General features: G+C 38.8%; 2 protein-coding genes across 6 annotated transcripts in view; one reads left to right on the forward strand and one right to left on the reverse strand.

Moving 5' to 3' along the window:
• On the reverse strand, positions 1 to 15,625 carry vat1l (vesicle amine transport 1-like). 3 transcript variants are annotated; one of them, XM_046033004.1, is made up of 9 exons: positions 15,463 to 15,625; positions 13,846 to 13,975; positions 13,401 to 13,616; positions 12,809 to 12,951; positions 10,908 to 11,011; positions 9,911 to 9,966; positions 9,496 to 9,690; positions 5,065 to 5,148; positions 1 to 4,644 (listed from the first exon to the last, which is right to left on the reverse strand). In XM_046033004.1, the coding sequence occupies exons 2-9, from the start codon at positions 13,951 to 13,953 to the stop codon at positions 4,546 to 4,548; spliced, it is 1,005 nt and encodes a 334-aa protein (XP_045888960.1). In that variant the 5' UTR covers positions 13,954 to 13,975; positions 15,463 to 15,625; the 3' UTR covers positions 1 to 4,545. The 3 variants fall into 3 exon arrangements, with proteins under 3 accessions (XP_045888960.1, XP_045888958.1, XP_045888959.1); XM_046033002.1 differs by lacking the exon at positions 15,463 to 15,625 and adding an exon at positions 14,584 to 15,420; XM_046033003.1 differs by lacking the exon at positions 15,463 to 15,625 and adding an exon at positions 14,297 to 14,399.
• LOC123959114 (polycystic kidney disease protein 1-like 2) overlaps positions 14,511 to 17,399 on the forward strand; it is a 27,331-nt gene continuing 24,442 nt past the window's right edge. Inside the window, exons 1-2 of one of the 3 annotated variants that reach the window (XR_006822231.1) lie at positions 14,511 to 15,641; positions 16,772 to 16,808. Coding sequence is in view for 2 of the 3 variants with exons in the window: in XM_046032999.1 (XP_045888955.1) it covers positions 15,620 to 15,641; positions 16,772 to 16,808 (59 nt within the window). In the remaining variant the exon portion in view is untranslated. The remainder of the gene's footprint in view (positions 15,642 to 16,771; positions 16,809 to 17,399) is intronic. The other 2 variants (XM_046032999.1, XM_046033000.1) reach the window with 2 other exon arrangements.

The following is a 17,399-nucleotide window of genomic DNA, read 5'->3' on the forward strand; positions in this document are numbered from 1 at the left end:
TACTTTGCAGATATTTATTATTCAAGTAAACAGAGCTGTACTCAAAGAACGTACACCACAGGTAACCCATAGTTTAAAAGGAATTTTGTGAACACACTACAATGCTAAACACTTCTTTGTTGTTCTTTTTTTGTACAATATGAAAACACACTGAAAAACATGCTCTCTCTCACACAACAAATGTGACATTAAAGGTATCTAAACTGACACTACACATCACTGTCCTTATTTTCAAGTCTACAAATCAAGCGGTTGAAGATGGATGGATGGAAATCAATCTCTAAATCGATTCACTTTAGTAAACCTATTAACTCTGTCTCTCCACTGTTTATCATTCAGCTTCAAGGCATGCTCCTGTTAGTTTTGCTGTTGATACATTTTTTTCCTTCTTAAAATGGTATTATTATGAAACATTGACTTCTCTTATTGTTTTCAGGTGAGAAAATAGTTTCTGACGTATACTGTGGTTTCATTTTAATAATTCAATTAAGGTAATAAATAATTCAGATGGCTAGACGATATAAAACACAGTGAACAAGCAAGGCCGGAGAAATAGTGTGAAGGAAATACAACGCAGTTTGTTTTTACTTTGATAAAATAAAAATAAAACAGATCAGATTTGTAGTGGGTGAGTCAGTTGTTCTTCTCCTGCATTTCATCAACAACTCGCACATGTGGAGTTCAGCAGAGGGCGTCATACTTACATAAAGTAATACACAGTGTTGCTCAAACCTAAATCACCCTGCCTTTATACAACTCATTGTAAAAATAATTTATGTTGGCACTTTTGTTGTGAGGCACCAGCAAGTAAACAACTTTGGTCAGACAAGGCAAAGCAGAGACTCCTCAAACCTTGGACTGCAGGCTGACTGAACGCTTCATCGTCCTCCCTAAGAACTGATTTTTCTCATGTTCTCTTGTATTTACATATAAATTCTGTTTTACCCCAGTGTTTACAAAACGGTCCAATTTTTGCAACCTGACAATATATCTAACACTTAAGAAAAGTTCTGAATATACAGTTTAGAAGGAAAACATATCCTCAATCCAAACCTCACTACATAAAAAGTGCTCTGGTGGCACCGTAGATTCAACCTACTACAAATTGTATGATCAGGCAAGGAAGAATCTTGAATAGTCTACACATCTGTTTTCATATTCCAGTTAAAATACCTTTTTTCTTGGTTTGTCCAATGCGAACTTCACACGAGGAAAGCATTTCGAGTATCAAACACTCGTTTGTAGCTCAAAGGCACTGTTGATCCCATAGTATTACACGGTTGGCACCTAAGAATAAAATATCACGCAAACACAGACTTGCCTACCTCTACTGGCTTACGCATTACTATTGTAACATGAGACTCCCTTCGTCAGAGGCATCAAAACGTTATGGGTCATTTTCTAAAACTTGTGTAAATCGTTTGCTCTCATTTTGCTGTCATCACTGAGGACAGACATGGTATGACACTTATGTGCTTTACTAAATCTGTTTTTACGGGTGCAAATCTTAAAGTGATAATAGCAAGTCAGCAGGTTTAAATGCTAATTTCACTTTGTGGCTGATTCAATAAACTGTTGGCAGATGCAATTGCCTGTAAAATGGACACAAACCTATTTACATCATTGGCTAGCATAACATCACTTCATAATACATTAAAGAATATATTAATACTATTCTAAGAATGGCACTTGCACTTGTTGTCTGGGTGATAAACATGTGAGTCTTCATTTACCCAAAAAAGTTACTTGACTAATCAACTGACAAACAATAGGTAACAGACAAGAGGCACAAACATATTCTGTACATAGATACATACATTCATGCATATAGCACATGCATACATACATACATATGTATAGGGGGTGGAAAATACCAATTTACATGTGTCCAGTACCTCAAACGCCTCACTAGCGCCTGACAAGACCTCTGCAATCTAACAAACCTTTGACATTACACCTACATTTTCTATTTTCCAATTTCCACTTATAATGCTTACACAGGCATCATATACATGTGGCGTAGGGGATGTGTGTTTCATTTAGGTGTAACTTTAACACATTACCATGATCGCCTGTGCCACACCTACGCTACACTTTATGGCGTAAGCACACACACAGACGCCACACCAACACTACACCTGACATGCCAAAATGAACTTAGTCACGTGTAGAAGCAGGTGCGGTGTTGAGTAAAGCCACAATGGTCAGGTGAAGTGCACTATCCAGCAACTTCTGACATTACACATTGCGCTTAGAACATTTTTTGTTACATGTAAAGACACGTGTGGCACTGTCACATCTAGTGTGGTGTATGAGTGCAAGATTGCTCCTAATCTTTAGAACACTTTACCTGTTGAAATAAAAAATGCCCCGACTCCTGACACTTTCAAATCCTTGCTAAAGACATATATTTATTCGTCGGCCTTCAAACAGAGTTCAGTAGTGACATTTATTTTTTTATTTACTTTTTCTACTGTTGTTGTCATGTATATTTATTGTCTATTGTGGAAAGCACTTTGGTCAACTAGTGTTGTTTTTAAATGTGCTTTATAAATAAACTTGAACTTGACTGAGTGAAGCTGATGCTAGAAGATGCAAAGCACTATGTCACCTCACCTGAGGCAACACCTTCAGGGTTGGGAGGATTACTTTAAAAATGCAGTCCAGTACAATTACTAATTACTTGTTTAAAAATGTAATCAGTAATGTAATCAAGTACCACAAAATAAAGGTAATGTAATCTGATTACTTTCAGTTACTTTTGGATTACTTCAATGCCAAATAGCCAAATGAAGACAAGAGAAGCTTGATACGTTGTCTGCTTAGTGTACTTTTAGAGAAAACAAAATCTCCCGTTCCCAAAATCCATGTTTCAATGTTTTTATATGATATGCTTTGCACTATGTCACCACTATGGCAGTATCTGGGCCATCAATGACAAAAAACATTGTTTTGTAGGTATTCTTGATGATATTTAAGAGTGAATGTTGATGACTCATTCTGCACTTAATTTAGCGTCCAATGAAAAGATTTCTCACTATTATACTGCTGAAGCAGTGTTTCTAGGACCGGGCCCCACTGATTACTTTACAGAAACACAACTTTTTTTCACTGATTTTGGTGAAACTACATCATATTTGATGGAGAAATATTAGAAATATGGAGTAAATATTTTTCTAGTTTTCTCTCTGACGTCCCCCGGCTGCTCTGCCTCAACTCTTTGATTCACAGAGTTTCCAGATAGCTTTACTTGTTGCTGAACCGGAGCCGGTTTGTATCCTGATTACGTAACACTGTTACATGTAATCCGTTACTCCCCAGCCCTGAACACCTTACACTAATCCTAGGAAGAATCCAGAAAGAGAGACAGAAAATTAGGTATAATGTTCACTCTGCAAACTTGTCAGGTTCTGGCTGTGCCATCCCCTAAGTCCCTAGTCTTTATTCTGTTTCCCTCTTCTTTGTGTCAAGCTTGCAGTACTACAGAATTGTGTTTTTCTCACTTTTGCCTCAGGTCCTGATCCTGGACAGAGGAGTTTCAGTCAGCCTGCTCCACTCAGTATACTCTCTGTTTTTAAGCTGCCTTCCCAGCTCACTCCGCCTGCCTGCTCACAAAGATCACCAGCTTGCATTTCGTCATTGCACATTTTTTTGAAACTGTCAAATAAACCTGCTGTGTATTTTTCTTTTACATCTGAATCTGTGTCTGCATTTGGATTCCCAGTCAACCCACCTAAACAGATTTATGTGACATTATTGCAAGTATGTTGCTTTTATTGCGTAAAATGTCGGAGAATTCAGGCGATTTAATGAAACACACTGATTTTGGTTGGAGAGTGTTTAATAGAAATAAATTATTTATATTTGAACTTTAATCTGTTGCAGCACATCAGCAGCATTAGAATAAACTACTATCATCCTTTTTTATATACCATTTCACTCACAAGGAAATGAACTCCAGTCTGCAGCATGAAATAGTGATCCTTCATGGTCCATGTGGTCCATTATAGTTTAGCTATATTACTCCTACATATTGCACAATAAAAGCAACATAAACTTGCAAAAATGACACACTAGCTGCAGAACAAAAACTCAATCTAATTTTTTCTCTCTGGATAAATACAGCCTTCCGAGGAGACTGCAGAGATTAGAGTTAGGTGTCGCGTCAGGTGTGTCCACAGAGTACTTTGCACATACCAGAATAGGCTTCACTCAGCCCAATATGCCAGACTAGATGTGACAGCGCCACTACATGTAACTAGAACTTTTTCTAAATGTTAGGTGTAGTGTCAGGCGTTGCTTGATAGTGCAGCACACCTGACCATTGTAACTTCACTCCACACCACACCTGATTCTACACCTAACTAGGTAAACTAGGTTAGGTAGAGTGGAAGTTAGGCAGGCAGGTACACGTTTAAGGTACTGGAGTGCATGTATATTGATATGGCCCACCCCCCATACATACGCACATACTGCACAACACTTGTGTTTCTCTATGGTGAATGTCTCCCGTCTCTAGGTGTATTGTAGTAGGGTTTGTTGGGTTTAATGGATGAAAGGCATTCTTTCCTTGCTGTCGTTGTCTTCTTCGGCCTCCTCTTCCTCCTCTCCTGCTTCACTGGTCTCTGTGCTGTCACTGGCCATCTAGTGGTAAAATATTAATCAGCTATCATAAACTGCATCCTGTGCTTGCCATACAGAAAAACTGAGACACCAATTGGTACAGTAAATGTGCAAATGCGCCCTCTGATTACGGGCAGCTGTATACAGGGTCGATACTTTCAATATGAGCATGTCTATTTATAGTTTTTCTAGGTCTGATGTTGAGATCACCATGGAAACAACTACTATAAAATAAGAGGTAATCCTACTCACTAATTCCTCCTTGAAAAAGTGCAGGAGGTATCAAATGTAAAATGTAAGTTTTTATCAATCACAAATACCACACTGCAAGTCGGCCAGAAAATTATCTGCATATGGTTAATTAGGCACAGAGATAGGAATGCCCTTCTTACATATAATCTTGTTTGCTGTGTTGCACAAAACACATTAAAATGTTGTTACCAGAGGGGTGGGTGTCTTCTCAACATCCAGAATGAGTTTTCCTATGTTGCCTCTGTCATGAATTCTTTGCATGGCCTCTTTCACCTGAGAAGAAAACATAACAATGTTTTTGGCCATGTCTTTGGAACACTTTAACAACAATGGCCTTAACTTCAACCAGCCAAACTGTTGACAAGCAACAATTTTAATGAATGAATCTTTTTGGTTGAGCACTTTTAATTTAGCCCTGCCATAAGTTAGAGAAGTTCTAAACGTTCTCGTTAGGAAACAGTAATAGGCTGGTACTACATCTAAGTCTAATCTGGGAAAACACAAAGTGCCCAGTGAACCAGTTATATTTTAAATGATGTGTGAAACCCGCTTTGAGCCACAACATTTGTTACAACTTTCACTTCCACTCATAAAATGAGTGACTGCCAGAGAGCTTCCAACAATAAAAGCCCGCTGTAACGTTAAAAAGACATTTCAAAGCACCTGCTAAAATAACCTCTTTTGTCAACTGAAACCACACAAAGACACTTTTGCAACCACTTCCTGGTCATGACAGGCCTTCTTTTATACAGTCTATGTCACAGAAACAGGTACACTTACTAAAAGCGATAATCTAAACTTACTCCGTGATAAAAGTTAATAGACTTAATCTTGACAAAATGATGGGATGGATCACCCTGCTGGGCTACGTTTGACATCGCACCGAACACATCACTGCCTGTAGCAATGATTCAAGGTTTATATTAAGCAAAGTACATGGGGCTTCGTTTTACGATTTTATGATTGCAGGAAGAATACGGGCTGTATTTTGCAACAGAGATTATGAACTAGCTTTAGACTGGCAGTGTAGAGAGGGCTCTAATAACAAATAAATGATGTGTATATTAAACGTTTCTGCAGCTTCCTAGAAGACAACATATATTCTCATACAATGAGAAAAAAAGTGAGTCCCATCCTGCAAAAATAAATTCTTTAACTATTTACCTTCTTCCTCAGTCCTCAGCTCTGAAAAGATATTACATCCTCTTATAGATGTTTATTTTTGTTTTGTTGAGTATTGTATGCGAGTATGAATGAAGTGTGAAATAACTGCTCATCAGAAACAACAAATTAACATTCATGCACATTCACACACCAACTGACTGGAGGTTGGGGGAACAAACGATCTTCCGATTAGTGGGAAACCCGCTCTACCTCCTGAGCCACAGCCACCCATACAGACATAGCACGCTCATGCCTGTAATTATGAAGTAATGAGGCGCAAAACATCTAACAGTAACTCAAGCTTTACCTGGAACTTTTTTGTATTCACTAACACATAATCTTTTCACAACATTGGTCAAGTTGGCAAGAGGATAATAAAAAGAAAAGTTTGTTGAAAGCTATCAGACTTTTAATTGTGACATTTTCTCATTTCCCAAAAACAATCTCTACATCCAACAACATACTTAGATGATCAAAACAATGCAACATCTGTGCTACTCATTAAAAAAACTTGTCTGAATCCACTGTATAGAGAAAAATTCACACACCACAAAAGATTACTCAGGATGCCATATCTTGCTTTCTCATTACAGTCCACACAAAGACACAACTGAATGTGCCCCTTTGTCTGAAAGCCATTGTGTCACAATCATTCATTTGTTAAAGAAATAGCGGAAATCAAGCCAAGAGCAAAAGTAGGTCAGAAACTTGTCCAGCACTTTGCTGTTAGGTAGCAAGTTTGCAGAGAGAAGGATCTGGGACTCTCCTGGTACTTTCAAATAACCACTGTAAGATATCGCATGTAGGTTCATTTTTATTTTAGTATCATAAATAGCATTTACCTTGGGACTCCCAGGTGAAAGATGCAGATTCATCTTTCTAATTGATACTGCTGGTGGTTCCACAACCCCCTGTTTTGTTTCGGTCACGTACATTCAACAACTTTTCATTCCAGAAAAAAAGGCTGCCATGGTCAACATGTAAACTAACACCCTCTAAATTCTCCTTTCAGGCATATCAACAAATGAGGCTGGCTGTACCCCCTACACTACATCCCACGCCATCCTCCCCTCTAATGAGATTCTTCACGGGCAATGGCTCCAGTGAAAGGCCTGAGCAATCTGCCAAAGTTGTAATGACAACAGGACAGGAGGGAGTTTCCCATGAGAAATAATAATAAGCTCTTATATAATAATATATCTTAATAATAATATCCCTCTTAATAAGCTTCTTGTAATGTACTTACCTGTACTGCCTTTTATCTGGATTCTTGGAGCATTTTTGGGTGTGAAACAAATTCCAAACATTTTACTAAAGACAGAAGATTTAGATACATTCTGATATCTCTGATGGGGACAATTAGGCAAATCACTTTCAGGTTAAACTTTATGCTGAGGTAATGGCTATAACTTAAGTTGTACTGGTGCTATAAGTCATGTGCAGCTACTGGAACTAGAGATCCAACCTCAACCACAGACAGTAGCTTTTACCCTTTTGACTACACTTGTGGCTATGGACAGGTATTGCCTGCTGCCAAGGATTAACTTTCAATAGACCTTTTTTCACAGCAGACTTTTTTTCATGTCAAAGCAGGTAAAAGGTGTAAATGATACACCTGAAACAATAAAAATTTACTACATTCCATTAGGTGAGCTAGTTTCAAGGTAGTTGGTAGGCTATTGATCATACTGTCTCACTGGCATGACTTACTTGAAAGAACTGGACCAATTATTTTCACTTGCGCTTTTCCTGCCATAACAGTCAAAATGTCTGCCGTGAAAGGCTATTTATTTATTTCATACAGAGTGACTAGATGTCACAGATGTTTTTACTCATTCCAAACTTCATAAACCAATAAGAATAACAAAGGTGTGGGGGCGTCAGTTCGAATCCAACATGCGGCTCATTTGCTGCGTGTCAATTCCCCCTTTCTCTCTCTCTAATGTCTCTCTTCGGCTGTACTATCAGAAATAGCCCCCCCCAAAAAATAAATAAATAAAAAGTAATAAAGGCGTAGCCTCATAAAGTGAATCAGTTCAAATTCATAATTTACAGTCTGTCAGTGCCTTGTGGTCCAGAGGAGCTATCAGTCAACTCCAAAAAAATAAAGCACACTAGCAAGCTGATTGCTTCTGTGTCATGATTAACCAAAGTATTTTCAGTTCTACACAGTTTGCTGACTACGTTAAAAAGCTCTGCCTAACAACAATAAGACATCTGAGGACTCAACCTGCTTGCTTGCCACCTAAGGGGCAATGGAAGCACCAGAAACGAGTTGAGCAAATTTCAAACTGTACAACCTCTTCTGACTGCCTACTCATGACACATGCACACGTACAGTTATATGACACCACAACAAATTATGTGTTAGTTCGAATTTGTTTGGACTTGACTTTTAAAAAAAGTTACAGCCCTAGCCTCAGTCGGAAATGGTCTTATCAGGCAAGTTAAGTGAAAACACCTGTCTGCTTTAGGCGCTGAAGGCAGAGAGTTAGGCATGAGATGTGAAGGGCTAAGGGCCCACAAAAGGGTCCTGTATAAAAGAGGAAATTAGTAAACTTTCAAAGGTAACAGCTTTCTCTACTTGCCTATCTGTCTGAGAAAGTCTAGCCCTGTCTGTCTCATTAGTTGTGGTCTCAGAGATACCAGGATTAATGAGCCAGTCATCTGAGACTCTCTCAGACAGACCACAACTATTGGTGTGTTCGAACTGCCCTGTGGATTATAAGATACTGAGGACAGCAACAGATTAATTGTTTCTATCCTGTCCAGGCTCAAGACATAAGTAAGCACACATTGCACTACTGCTTGTTGATGTCTATGTGAAAGGTGGCTGTTGGTAAGGAGGCAATCTTACTGAAAAAGCTATACTCTGCAGAGACCACAGAGTACAGGTAGGACTTGCTTTGGAGATTTTATAAAAATAATACACACACAGCAGCAAAAGACAACTCTATTTTACATTCAATATATTCTCAACAATGCTCGCTACTGTTTAGGGTAACAACTAGCATTGAATGAAATCTGTTCACTGTGTTCTCTACAAATCCCTATAAGCTGATCCAAAGCCAATAATGTAAATAGCGTGATAAGAATAGGTTTGCATCTACTTAAGAGAGATTCCCCAGAAATGGAATAGCCACAGTTAAAGGGATACTCGAAGAGTTCGTAGAAAACCTGAGTGAAGTGTTTGATGTATGGCCTGTCGGGATTTGTGTGGGTGTCAAATTATTGTGAAATGCAACCTACCCACCATCTGTGGAAGAATCTCCAAGAACAGCTGACAATGTGCCACAGAAAGCAGCAGTGACAAACAACAGCTTATATGCTGTCCAAGATGTTTTCATAAGATCTTGTCTTGAATCTTTCCATGGCATCTCCATTTATGTTACAGATCAGATCATTTTTAATTTGATCATCATTGACTTACATCCTTTGATCACCCCTAAATCTTACCTCCTCCAGCGCCCATAGAGAATCCACTACCGGCTTGATCTTCTTTTGGTCATAGAGACACAAGAGTTTGTCCATCACTGATCTCACAAGACTACATTTCCCATGCTTGAAGAGGAGGTTGAGCAGCGAAAATCCTGCTATAACTTTGTTCTCCTCGTAGAGTTTAATAGGGTTCACCTTCTCCACCTGCCACCACTGGAGAAAAAATATAAAAGAGAGACTCGTTTATCCCAAGTGATTCATTTGTGTGTGTGTGTGTGTGTGTGTGTGTGTGTGTGTGTGTGTGTGTGTGTGTGTGTGTGTGTGTGTGTGTGTGTGTGTGTGTGTGTGTGTGTGTTTCATTTGCCATGAAATGTTCATTGGATGGTAACAGGTTACTGTTTCCTTCAGATGACAGGCTGGATCTCTGACTCACAGATTTTGCAAAGCTGAAGAAACTCTTTGTTTCCCCAGTTACCATGTTTGACGCGCCTGAAAAAAGAAAAATAAAAGGATTGCTGTATGCTGTGCAACAGGCTGGACAGAAGTGATTGGTCAATAACAGGCAGCATGAACCATGAAGCGTGAAGGGTGAGGTGGGGGAGGAACAGTTGGCACCTTAAGACCCTTAGATCTGTGCAAGCATGCCTTCGCACATATTCAATATAACTAAAACTAATTAATTGATCTCCCTCTAATGCTATTAATGGATTCATGAGGCTTGACAGGAACTAAAGTAATTGACAGAGATCAGACAAGAATGGTAGCTGTGAAGGACAGTACATTTCATTTGCAGGATAAGGAGTATGTTTTATTCAAGTGAGCCTCACTATTTCACTCCAGCTCCCAATAAATGAATGCAAGACTCAGGATAGTTGTGACAATTATCCGAAATACGTTCATTCCTTTTCTTGACAGTTAGATTTGAAGATCGATACTACTCTTGTGTCTCTCTCTTAAAAATGAAGCTACAGCCAGGAAATTGTTAGCATAGCTTGGCATTAAGACAGCAAACAAGGGGAAACAGCTAGACTAGCTCTGCCCAAGGGTACCTTACAAATTACCAAGACCATTTTACAAAAGATTAATACTTCTTTTTTTTTTGACTGTTTCTTGGCAGGGAGCAGTGACTTGCTGAAATCTTGTTGTCACCAGGCCAGCTGTTTCCCCCTGTTTCCAGTCTTTATGCTAAGCTGTCTCTTGGCCCAATCTTTATATTAAATGGACAGATATGAGTGGTATCGATCTTCCCTCAGCAGGAAAACATACATGCTTATTTACAAAAATGTCAAACTATTCCTTTAATTGTTAATATGAACCAAAGTTGAAGCAAATCAACAAATTGAGTAATACACTGCATATTTAGTTATTTCCACTTTGAAAGTACTAAATGGAAAGGCGCTAGTTACATTAACACATATCATTGTTCCCACCATAGAGGATGTAAGTTCCCAAAGGCTTCAGCAGAGTCAGGCCTTTCCCTGTGTTTTCCCCACACAGGCAGTCCAACACGATGTCTACTCCCTCTGGAGAAATCCTAAAACACCAAGCACAGAGGTGAAGTCCACTGAAAAAAGGATTCAACTATACATGCAAGAGTATCCTCTGAACATCAGAGATGCAACTAATGATTATTCACTGATTATCAAAATAGTTTTCAGCTGAAACAATTAGTCTATTAAATAGTTTGAGTCATTTTTTAAGCTAAAAAAAACAACATTCCCTAGTTCCTGAATCACAAATGTGAGAATTTGCAGCTTTTGCTTTTATAACAACAAGCTGAATATGTTTGGGCTGTGCACTGTTGGTTGGACAAAACAATTGTAGCAATTTGATTAAATTTCCTTGGGCTTTAGGAAATTGTGATTGGTATATTTCACTATTTTCTGACATTTTGTGACAATAATACAGCAGATTAATTAAAAATAAAAATGAGTTGCAGGCCTAAAATAATTGCAGATTAGTTTTCTGTCTATCCACTAATCCCTGAATCGACTGACAGTGTCAGCTCCACGGATGAACATGTGACAACATTTTTTAAACAGTTGAGACAAAGCAGAATCACAGGCAAACTTTACACATTTACAGTGATATGTCTGTATTACCTTGAATATGACTGTGAGCACTAAAAAGTGCTAAACATACTGTATATACACATAGATGAGTCTATATAGTCAGCCTGTGATTCATACTCTGGAGCAGCTTCAGGTTTTGTCTAATCATGGATTCATAAGATATGAGCATTGGTTCTCTGGAGTATTACTGAGAGAGAAAAAGTTGCAGTATACAGCCCACATGTTTTCTTTTGACTCAGCCTACAGTTTTCTTATAAAGCAACGCATTGATGTTTTGCAATGCCCACACTACTCCTCATCATTAACATCATTTATATCAGGTTAGAAGAAGGTTTGATATTCTTACCACACAGAATCAATCGGACAAAAACGGTTTGCCATAATGAGACTCATTAAAGGCACGGAGATGAAAGAATGACAAGCATGTTATTTTCAAGGCGACCATAATTCCTCACTTTCTGCCTTGTGGCACTGGACACCTGCTTGGCTAAACTGCTTGGTGGTCATGTGATTCCCATGGTTTTTGCCTTTTGTAAAAAGACTAATTTAATTGTACTTTGCTCTTGATCCTGAGAAGAATGTGTGGGCCAGGGAGATGAAAGGCATATTAATCCACAACCACTGTTGATTTGTAGGCAGAAAGAACGAAACTATCAGCGCTCATGATAAAAAAAATCCCTAGGTTTTATAAGCAGAAAAGTCATACAGCATGTTTCATACATGTATGCAGGTTACATGTCTCAAGAGTTTAGCCACACATGAAAGCAAATTACTGCTAAAGCTCTCTGAAGCAGAGAGCAAGTTGAGTTCTGTAAGTGATCACAAAGCTTCACAACCAACCTGTGTCATACCACATCAAATCTCAGGCAGTGTTTACTACAAGGTGTTTTCTTTGTAGTGCAAACTGGCTAACAGTGTGCTGCGTTGTGAATGGAATGTGTAGGGTTTCAACACTCAGCCCTAATTGGCTCGATTGTTCCACACTGCCGGTGCAGACCTCCACCCCGCACAATGCCGCTGCTCTCTTAGATGAGCTGTGTGTTGCCATGTGAACCATGGCCACACAAGACCAAATAAGGCAACAGGTATCATCTGCATCCTCGCAAAGCCCTCAAAGCACGGCAAGGGCCACGTTATCGCATTAGTTTACATGTATAGCGTGCTACAGCGAAACTGCCCGATGACGCCATGAAATTCAATGTAATTTATAACATTAACAAATGAATCAACAATAATACAGACACACTTTCTATGCTTACTTTTTGACTTCTTGCATATAATCAGTGTTTCTGTCGAAGAGGTGAGTCACTGACTCTCTGATGGCTGCGTGTTTGAAACATGATGCGGTCCCAAACACAGTGACATTAGGTACAGTGGAACACAACTGAGCCACAGCTTGACCCTGAAAATAACAAACAGTTGAAACAATTTATCAGCGCCTGAGAACACTGGAGTTAAGTTGAAATTTACCAAGGCACAAAAAAAAAGCAACCGTATACACCATGACTCAATACAGAAATTCATAGTCATAGAAAATGAGAAATAGTGGTGTAGAATATATAGAAGTCCTATTTGTATATTGCTTTTGTTTAAGTGGTTCACTTCAGTTATAACAGCAATGTTAAATAATAAAATAATTAATTCTTTCAGTCATTCCAAAACTTAAATTCCTCAAAAGGATGTTTAAGAAGTATTAGTAAGACATCATGTAAGGTCTAGTACATATTTTCATTTTGCACAGTGACATAAACAATAACAGGGAACAAACAACCTTTGTGAGTATGAAGCTGTCAGTTATAATGAGAGTTGGATGAAATGGCAGTGCAATTGTCATATTAGAAATAGACTTACTACACCACCTCCTGCTGAGTGAACCAACACTGACATCCCCTCTCGCAGATTGGCAACCTCAAAGAGCATCATATAGGCGGCCACGAAATTCAGGGAGAATGCAGCAGCCTCTGCATAAGTCATTTCATCTGGCATCTTGTAGACAAAATCCACTGGTGTGCAAACAACTTCTGCCCAGGCATTGTAATTTACAAAAGCCATAACTCGGTCGCCTATCTGAAAGAAACACGTTAGAGTATCAGGATAAGCACGCGCATCATGTGAAAGAAAGCATGTTGCACTAAGGAGTATTAGTAGAATATTGATTCACTTAAATGGATAGCTCATTATTAGGCTTATAGCACATGTCTCCTGTTTTGTTGATGCAGATTTGGTTGCTTAGAAATGGACAACATTCATTCATACATCACAACAGTACAGAGTTACAATCCTTAATTTCACTAACCTCAAATCCTGTTGTGTTTTCACTCACTGACTCTACTATTCCACAGCATTCAAACCCAGGGACAACAGGAGGTTTGGGAGGATTATCAATTGTCCCCTGACGTACCATCAGATCCAGGAAATTCAAGCCACTGCAACAAACAATAAATCGGTCCTTAATGTCTGTTGACATTAAATCCCCCTGAATCTATGAAATCATGCATCTGAACTGTCACAGCAATGAAAGCTATTAAATTAATGATACAAATATTTACTATGAGCTGTTGAGCGATTTAGGGATCCCCCAGTCCTATTTATTTGATTATTATTAGCAATGAGTCACTGGCTGTATCCCCTGTGAATACAAGGCCAGATTAATCAGGCATTTTCTATTAAACAATATTTTCCTAACTCTGACTTTGCCAACACTTGGCTTTGGTTCAGCTCGAAATAATTTGCAAGGTAAGCAATACCTTGTTCGTACAGTTATCTAATAGAAAATGTGATTGAAAATGACAGAGAAAAAAAAACGCTGGCTTGTCTGACAACAGTTCGCTCTTCATTTTGCTTGCTCTGGATGGGCTCCAGCCAGCCAGCCAACCAACCTGCACTAGAAAAGACCTGTGGCTTCAATGCTACGAATTTTCTGTGTTGTTCAGCGTTCATAGTCGTCAGAAATTATGTGTGGCGTGGGCATGCAACGTGAGAGCACATGACAATTCACAAGTTACGTATAAATGTATGTTTTTTTCGTATTTACCAAGCTTTCACACGGATCTTCACTTCACCATCCTGAAGCTCGGGCATTGTCTTCTTGGTTACCCTGAGTTTGTTGAGACCTCCAAAACCTGCCAGGATCACCGCACGCATTTCTTTGGCGTCGCCGGACGATTCCACCTTTTCTGCTTCTTTCCCCACATTTTTGTCTATCATGTACTCGGTTTCCTCTGTCATATCTGCTCCTTCTGTAGCCATGTCGGAGACCTGCTGCTCTGCCTCTGCGCTCCTCCTCGGGGTTCAGAGTGATGTGATGTGCAGCCTGTGCACAGACCGGCGCTGCGTGGATGGTTTTACACAGTGGAGCCTGATATCCCACCGGATAACGTTACAGTTTTATTCATTCGTGCGGAATTAACGTCCTCAATAATCAATGTTCCCCCATTCAAGTCACAGATGCTGATTAATTCAAGTAAAGTTTGCCATTTCAAGGATCTAGAATATAATGAACCCCTGTCTTTCTTTGCCTTTACTTGCAGCGGGCTAAAGCAAGAAGCGCACCATCTGCTGGTGAAGCGTGTGCAAAACTTTATCTAGGCTATATATATAAAGTCTGGTAACGCAACTCATCCACGATGCAACTTAAGTCCATCAATAAAGTGTGGTATCTTCAGAGGCGCTTGGAAATAATGTCTTGTCAAAGTTGCTTTGCAGACAGCGGTGGCTGTTAGCTTAGTTATTGATGCTTTGATGAATTGGAGGAAAACCAGATGGATGAATTGTTTAACAAAGGCACATTACAGAAGCCGGGGAGCCAGACCATACTAGGCATTAAAACATTTTAGCTAAAACTTTTAAGTTTTTCCACCACTTGTCAAAATTCCCGAAAACACATTACGACGCCATTGTTTTTTTAACTTACCACTAACGTTAGTAGGAGGAAGACATCAAGCTAACAGACGCATAACGTTAGCCCGGACATAACGTTATTATGATTTTTTTTAAATTGTTGTGGCTTATATGGTAACAACAGTTGCCTACTTGCACACCCAGCTGAAGGAGAGTAACATTATCATCCCATGAAGTTCCTACACCTTGAACGTAAGTCCAATAACCGTTACTCACTTGACTTTTAGCCGTTAGCTATATTTGGGACTCATGATTTCAACATCCAGAGTCGCACCAACTCCTGAGAAAAAATTACTGCTAACATTACTAGCTCTGTCAACAAATGTTTAACTTAGCTGTTTTCAGAAAAAAAGCAAAGTACCTGCTGCTGCTGTAGGAAAGCCAAAATGTAACATTTAATAACATTCAGTAAATCTGCCCCAGAAATTTGCTAGTGAGAAGACATAAAATCAAAACAAGGACCTAAAAGAGGCTAAAAAAAAAGATCTGTAGAAGTGCAAATATGGCTGTTAACTAGTGGCTTCGTGGGTTCATCTCTGCCAGCAATTTGATTTGTTAATGCAAAATTTTGACTAGTGAGTGTGTCACACTGGAGGCTTCAAAAGTCTCATCACATTATGACCAATACTTGATTTTTAAAATACTGATATTGATATCTACACATTTTATATGTATAAAATCCTAGTTTGAATTTAGTTAGTCAGGAATGTGAACATTATACTGAGCAGTTGAAAAGGTCATTCAGTGTCTCTTGTTGGACAAAATAGCATGAAAATATACTGCAGTTTCTAGTTATTTATCAGCCAACATATCTGCAGATACTGATATAGGGGAGACCGGGTATGGTTGTAACACTTTTTGGTTCAGCAACTATAACTCGCTGAATGTTTTAGATAGAGTATCCACATTTGTTCACTACAAATGGCCCCAATTCAATCCTCTACAAGAATATCAGAGACCTTGTGAGTTGATGTCAAATGCATTGTGTTCCCTTGTTAGAACCTGTCCCACTACCAGGGTAGGTTGTAACACATGCTGGGGTCAGTTGTAACAATATGACAAAATAAGAAAGTGGAGTGCAGGCTTGGTGGGCCCAGACTGTAAAGGGCACTCTGTAAAATCAAGAAAGTCTCTAGTTGTATGCATAGGGGATGACTGTGTTGTGTTTCATCACATTTTGCCTAAGAAACTACATATTAATCAAACAATTTTATCTGCAATAGTATAGATACCAAACAAAATAAAGTCTTGGTCAAAAAAATTACTTTCTGGCCTCAAAATCTGTTTTTTCTCTATATATTCTGAATGTGCCTGTTTTCCAGCCTTGGTGACCACCATGCCTGATTGGGGAGGAAGTAGGTAACTACTGAAGTGATCACATAATTTCTATTTTATTACAATTCTCCTCATGTTAGAACCTAGAGTCTCCTCTATGTCAGCAGATTCATCAGGCTGGCCAATATACCGGTCAAGCTGTAACACTCAGAACATATCTTTGGTCACCAACTTTAATTTTGCTTTCAAATAAGTATTGTTGAGGCTCCAAGTTTGCAAGTGTTAACTCTTTTTTCCCCCTCAAACATTACTACAGTTATAATTAAATAACCAATACAGTGAGGCCAAGCACCTCATGGTTGTTACATACCAAGATAAAACTAAATTAAACTAGATGTTGTAACTGATTCTAGTATTACAATGTGCATTTTGTTTGTAAACTTGATTGTAAAATGTTTTTTAATCACTAAAGTGTCCACAGGCATTTAAGGAAAGGAGGGCAGTGTGTGGGGGAAAACAGCTGTTTTTCATTGTATTATCAACACATACAGTGGGTACGGAAAGTATTCAGACCCCTTTAAATTTTTCACTCTTTGTTTCATTGCAGCCATTTTCCAAAAATCAAAAAAGTTCATTTTATTTCTCAGTAATGTACACTCAGCACCCCATCTTGAC

This window comes from Micropterus dolomieu, linkage group LG20, assembly GCF_021292245.1.
Source record: "Micropterus dolomieu isolate WLL.071019.BEF.003 ecotype Adirondacks linkage group LG20, ASM2129224v1, whole genome shotgun sequence".
Taxonomy (NCBI): Eukaryota; Metazoa; Chordata; class Actinopteri; order Centrarchiformes; family Centrarchidae; genus Micropterus; species Micropterus dolomieu.

Bases quoted from the DNA above. Each gene is read 5' to 3' on its own strand.
- vat1l (XM_046033002.1), bottom strand. From the start codon at position 14,798: ATGGCTACAGAAGGAGCAGATATGACAGAGGAAACCGAGTACATGATA. The intron at 9,967-10,907 runs GTGGGAACAATG...TTCTTTTTTCAG, and splicing joins GGGAACTTACATCCTCTATG to GCGCGTCAAACATGGTAACT. The intron at 5,149-9,495 runs GTAAGATTTAGG...TTTTCTTCTCAG, and splicing joins CTCTATGGGCGCTGGAGGAG to GTGAAAGAGGCCATGCAAAG.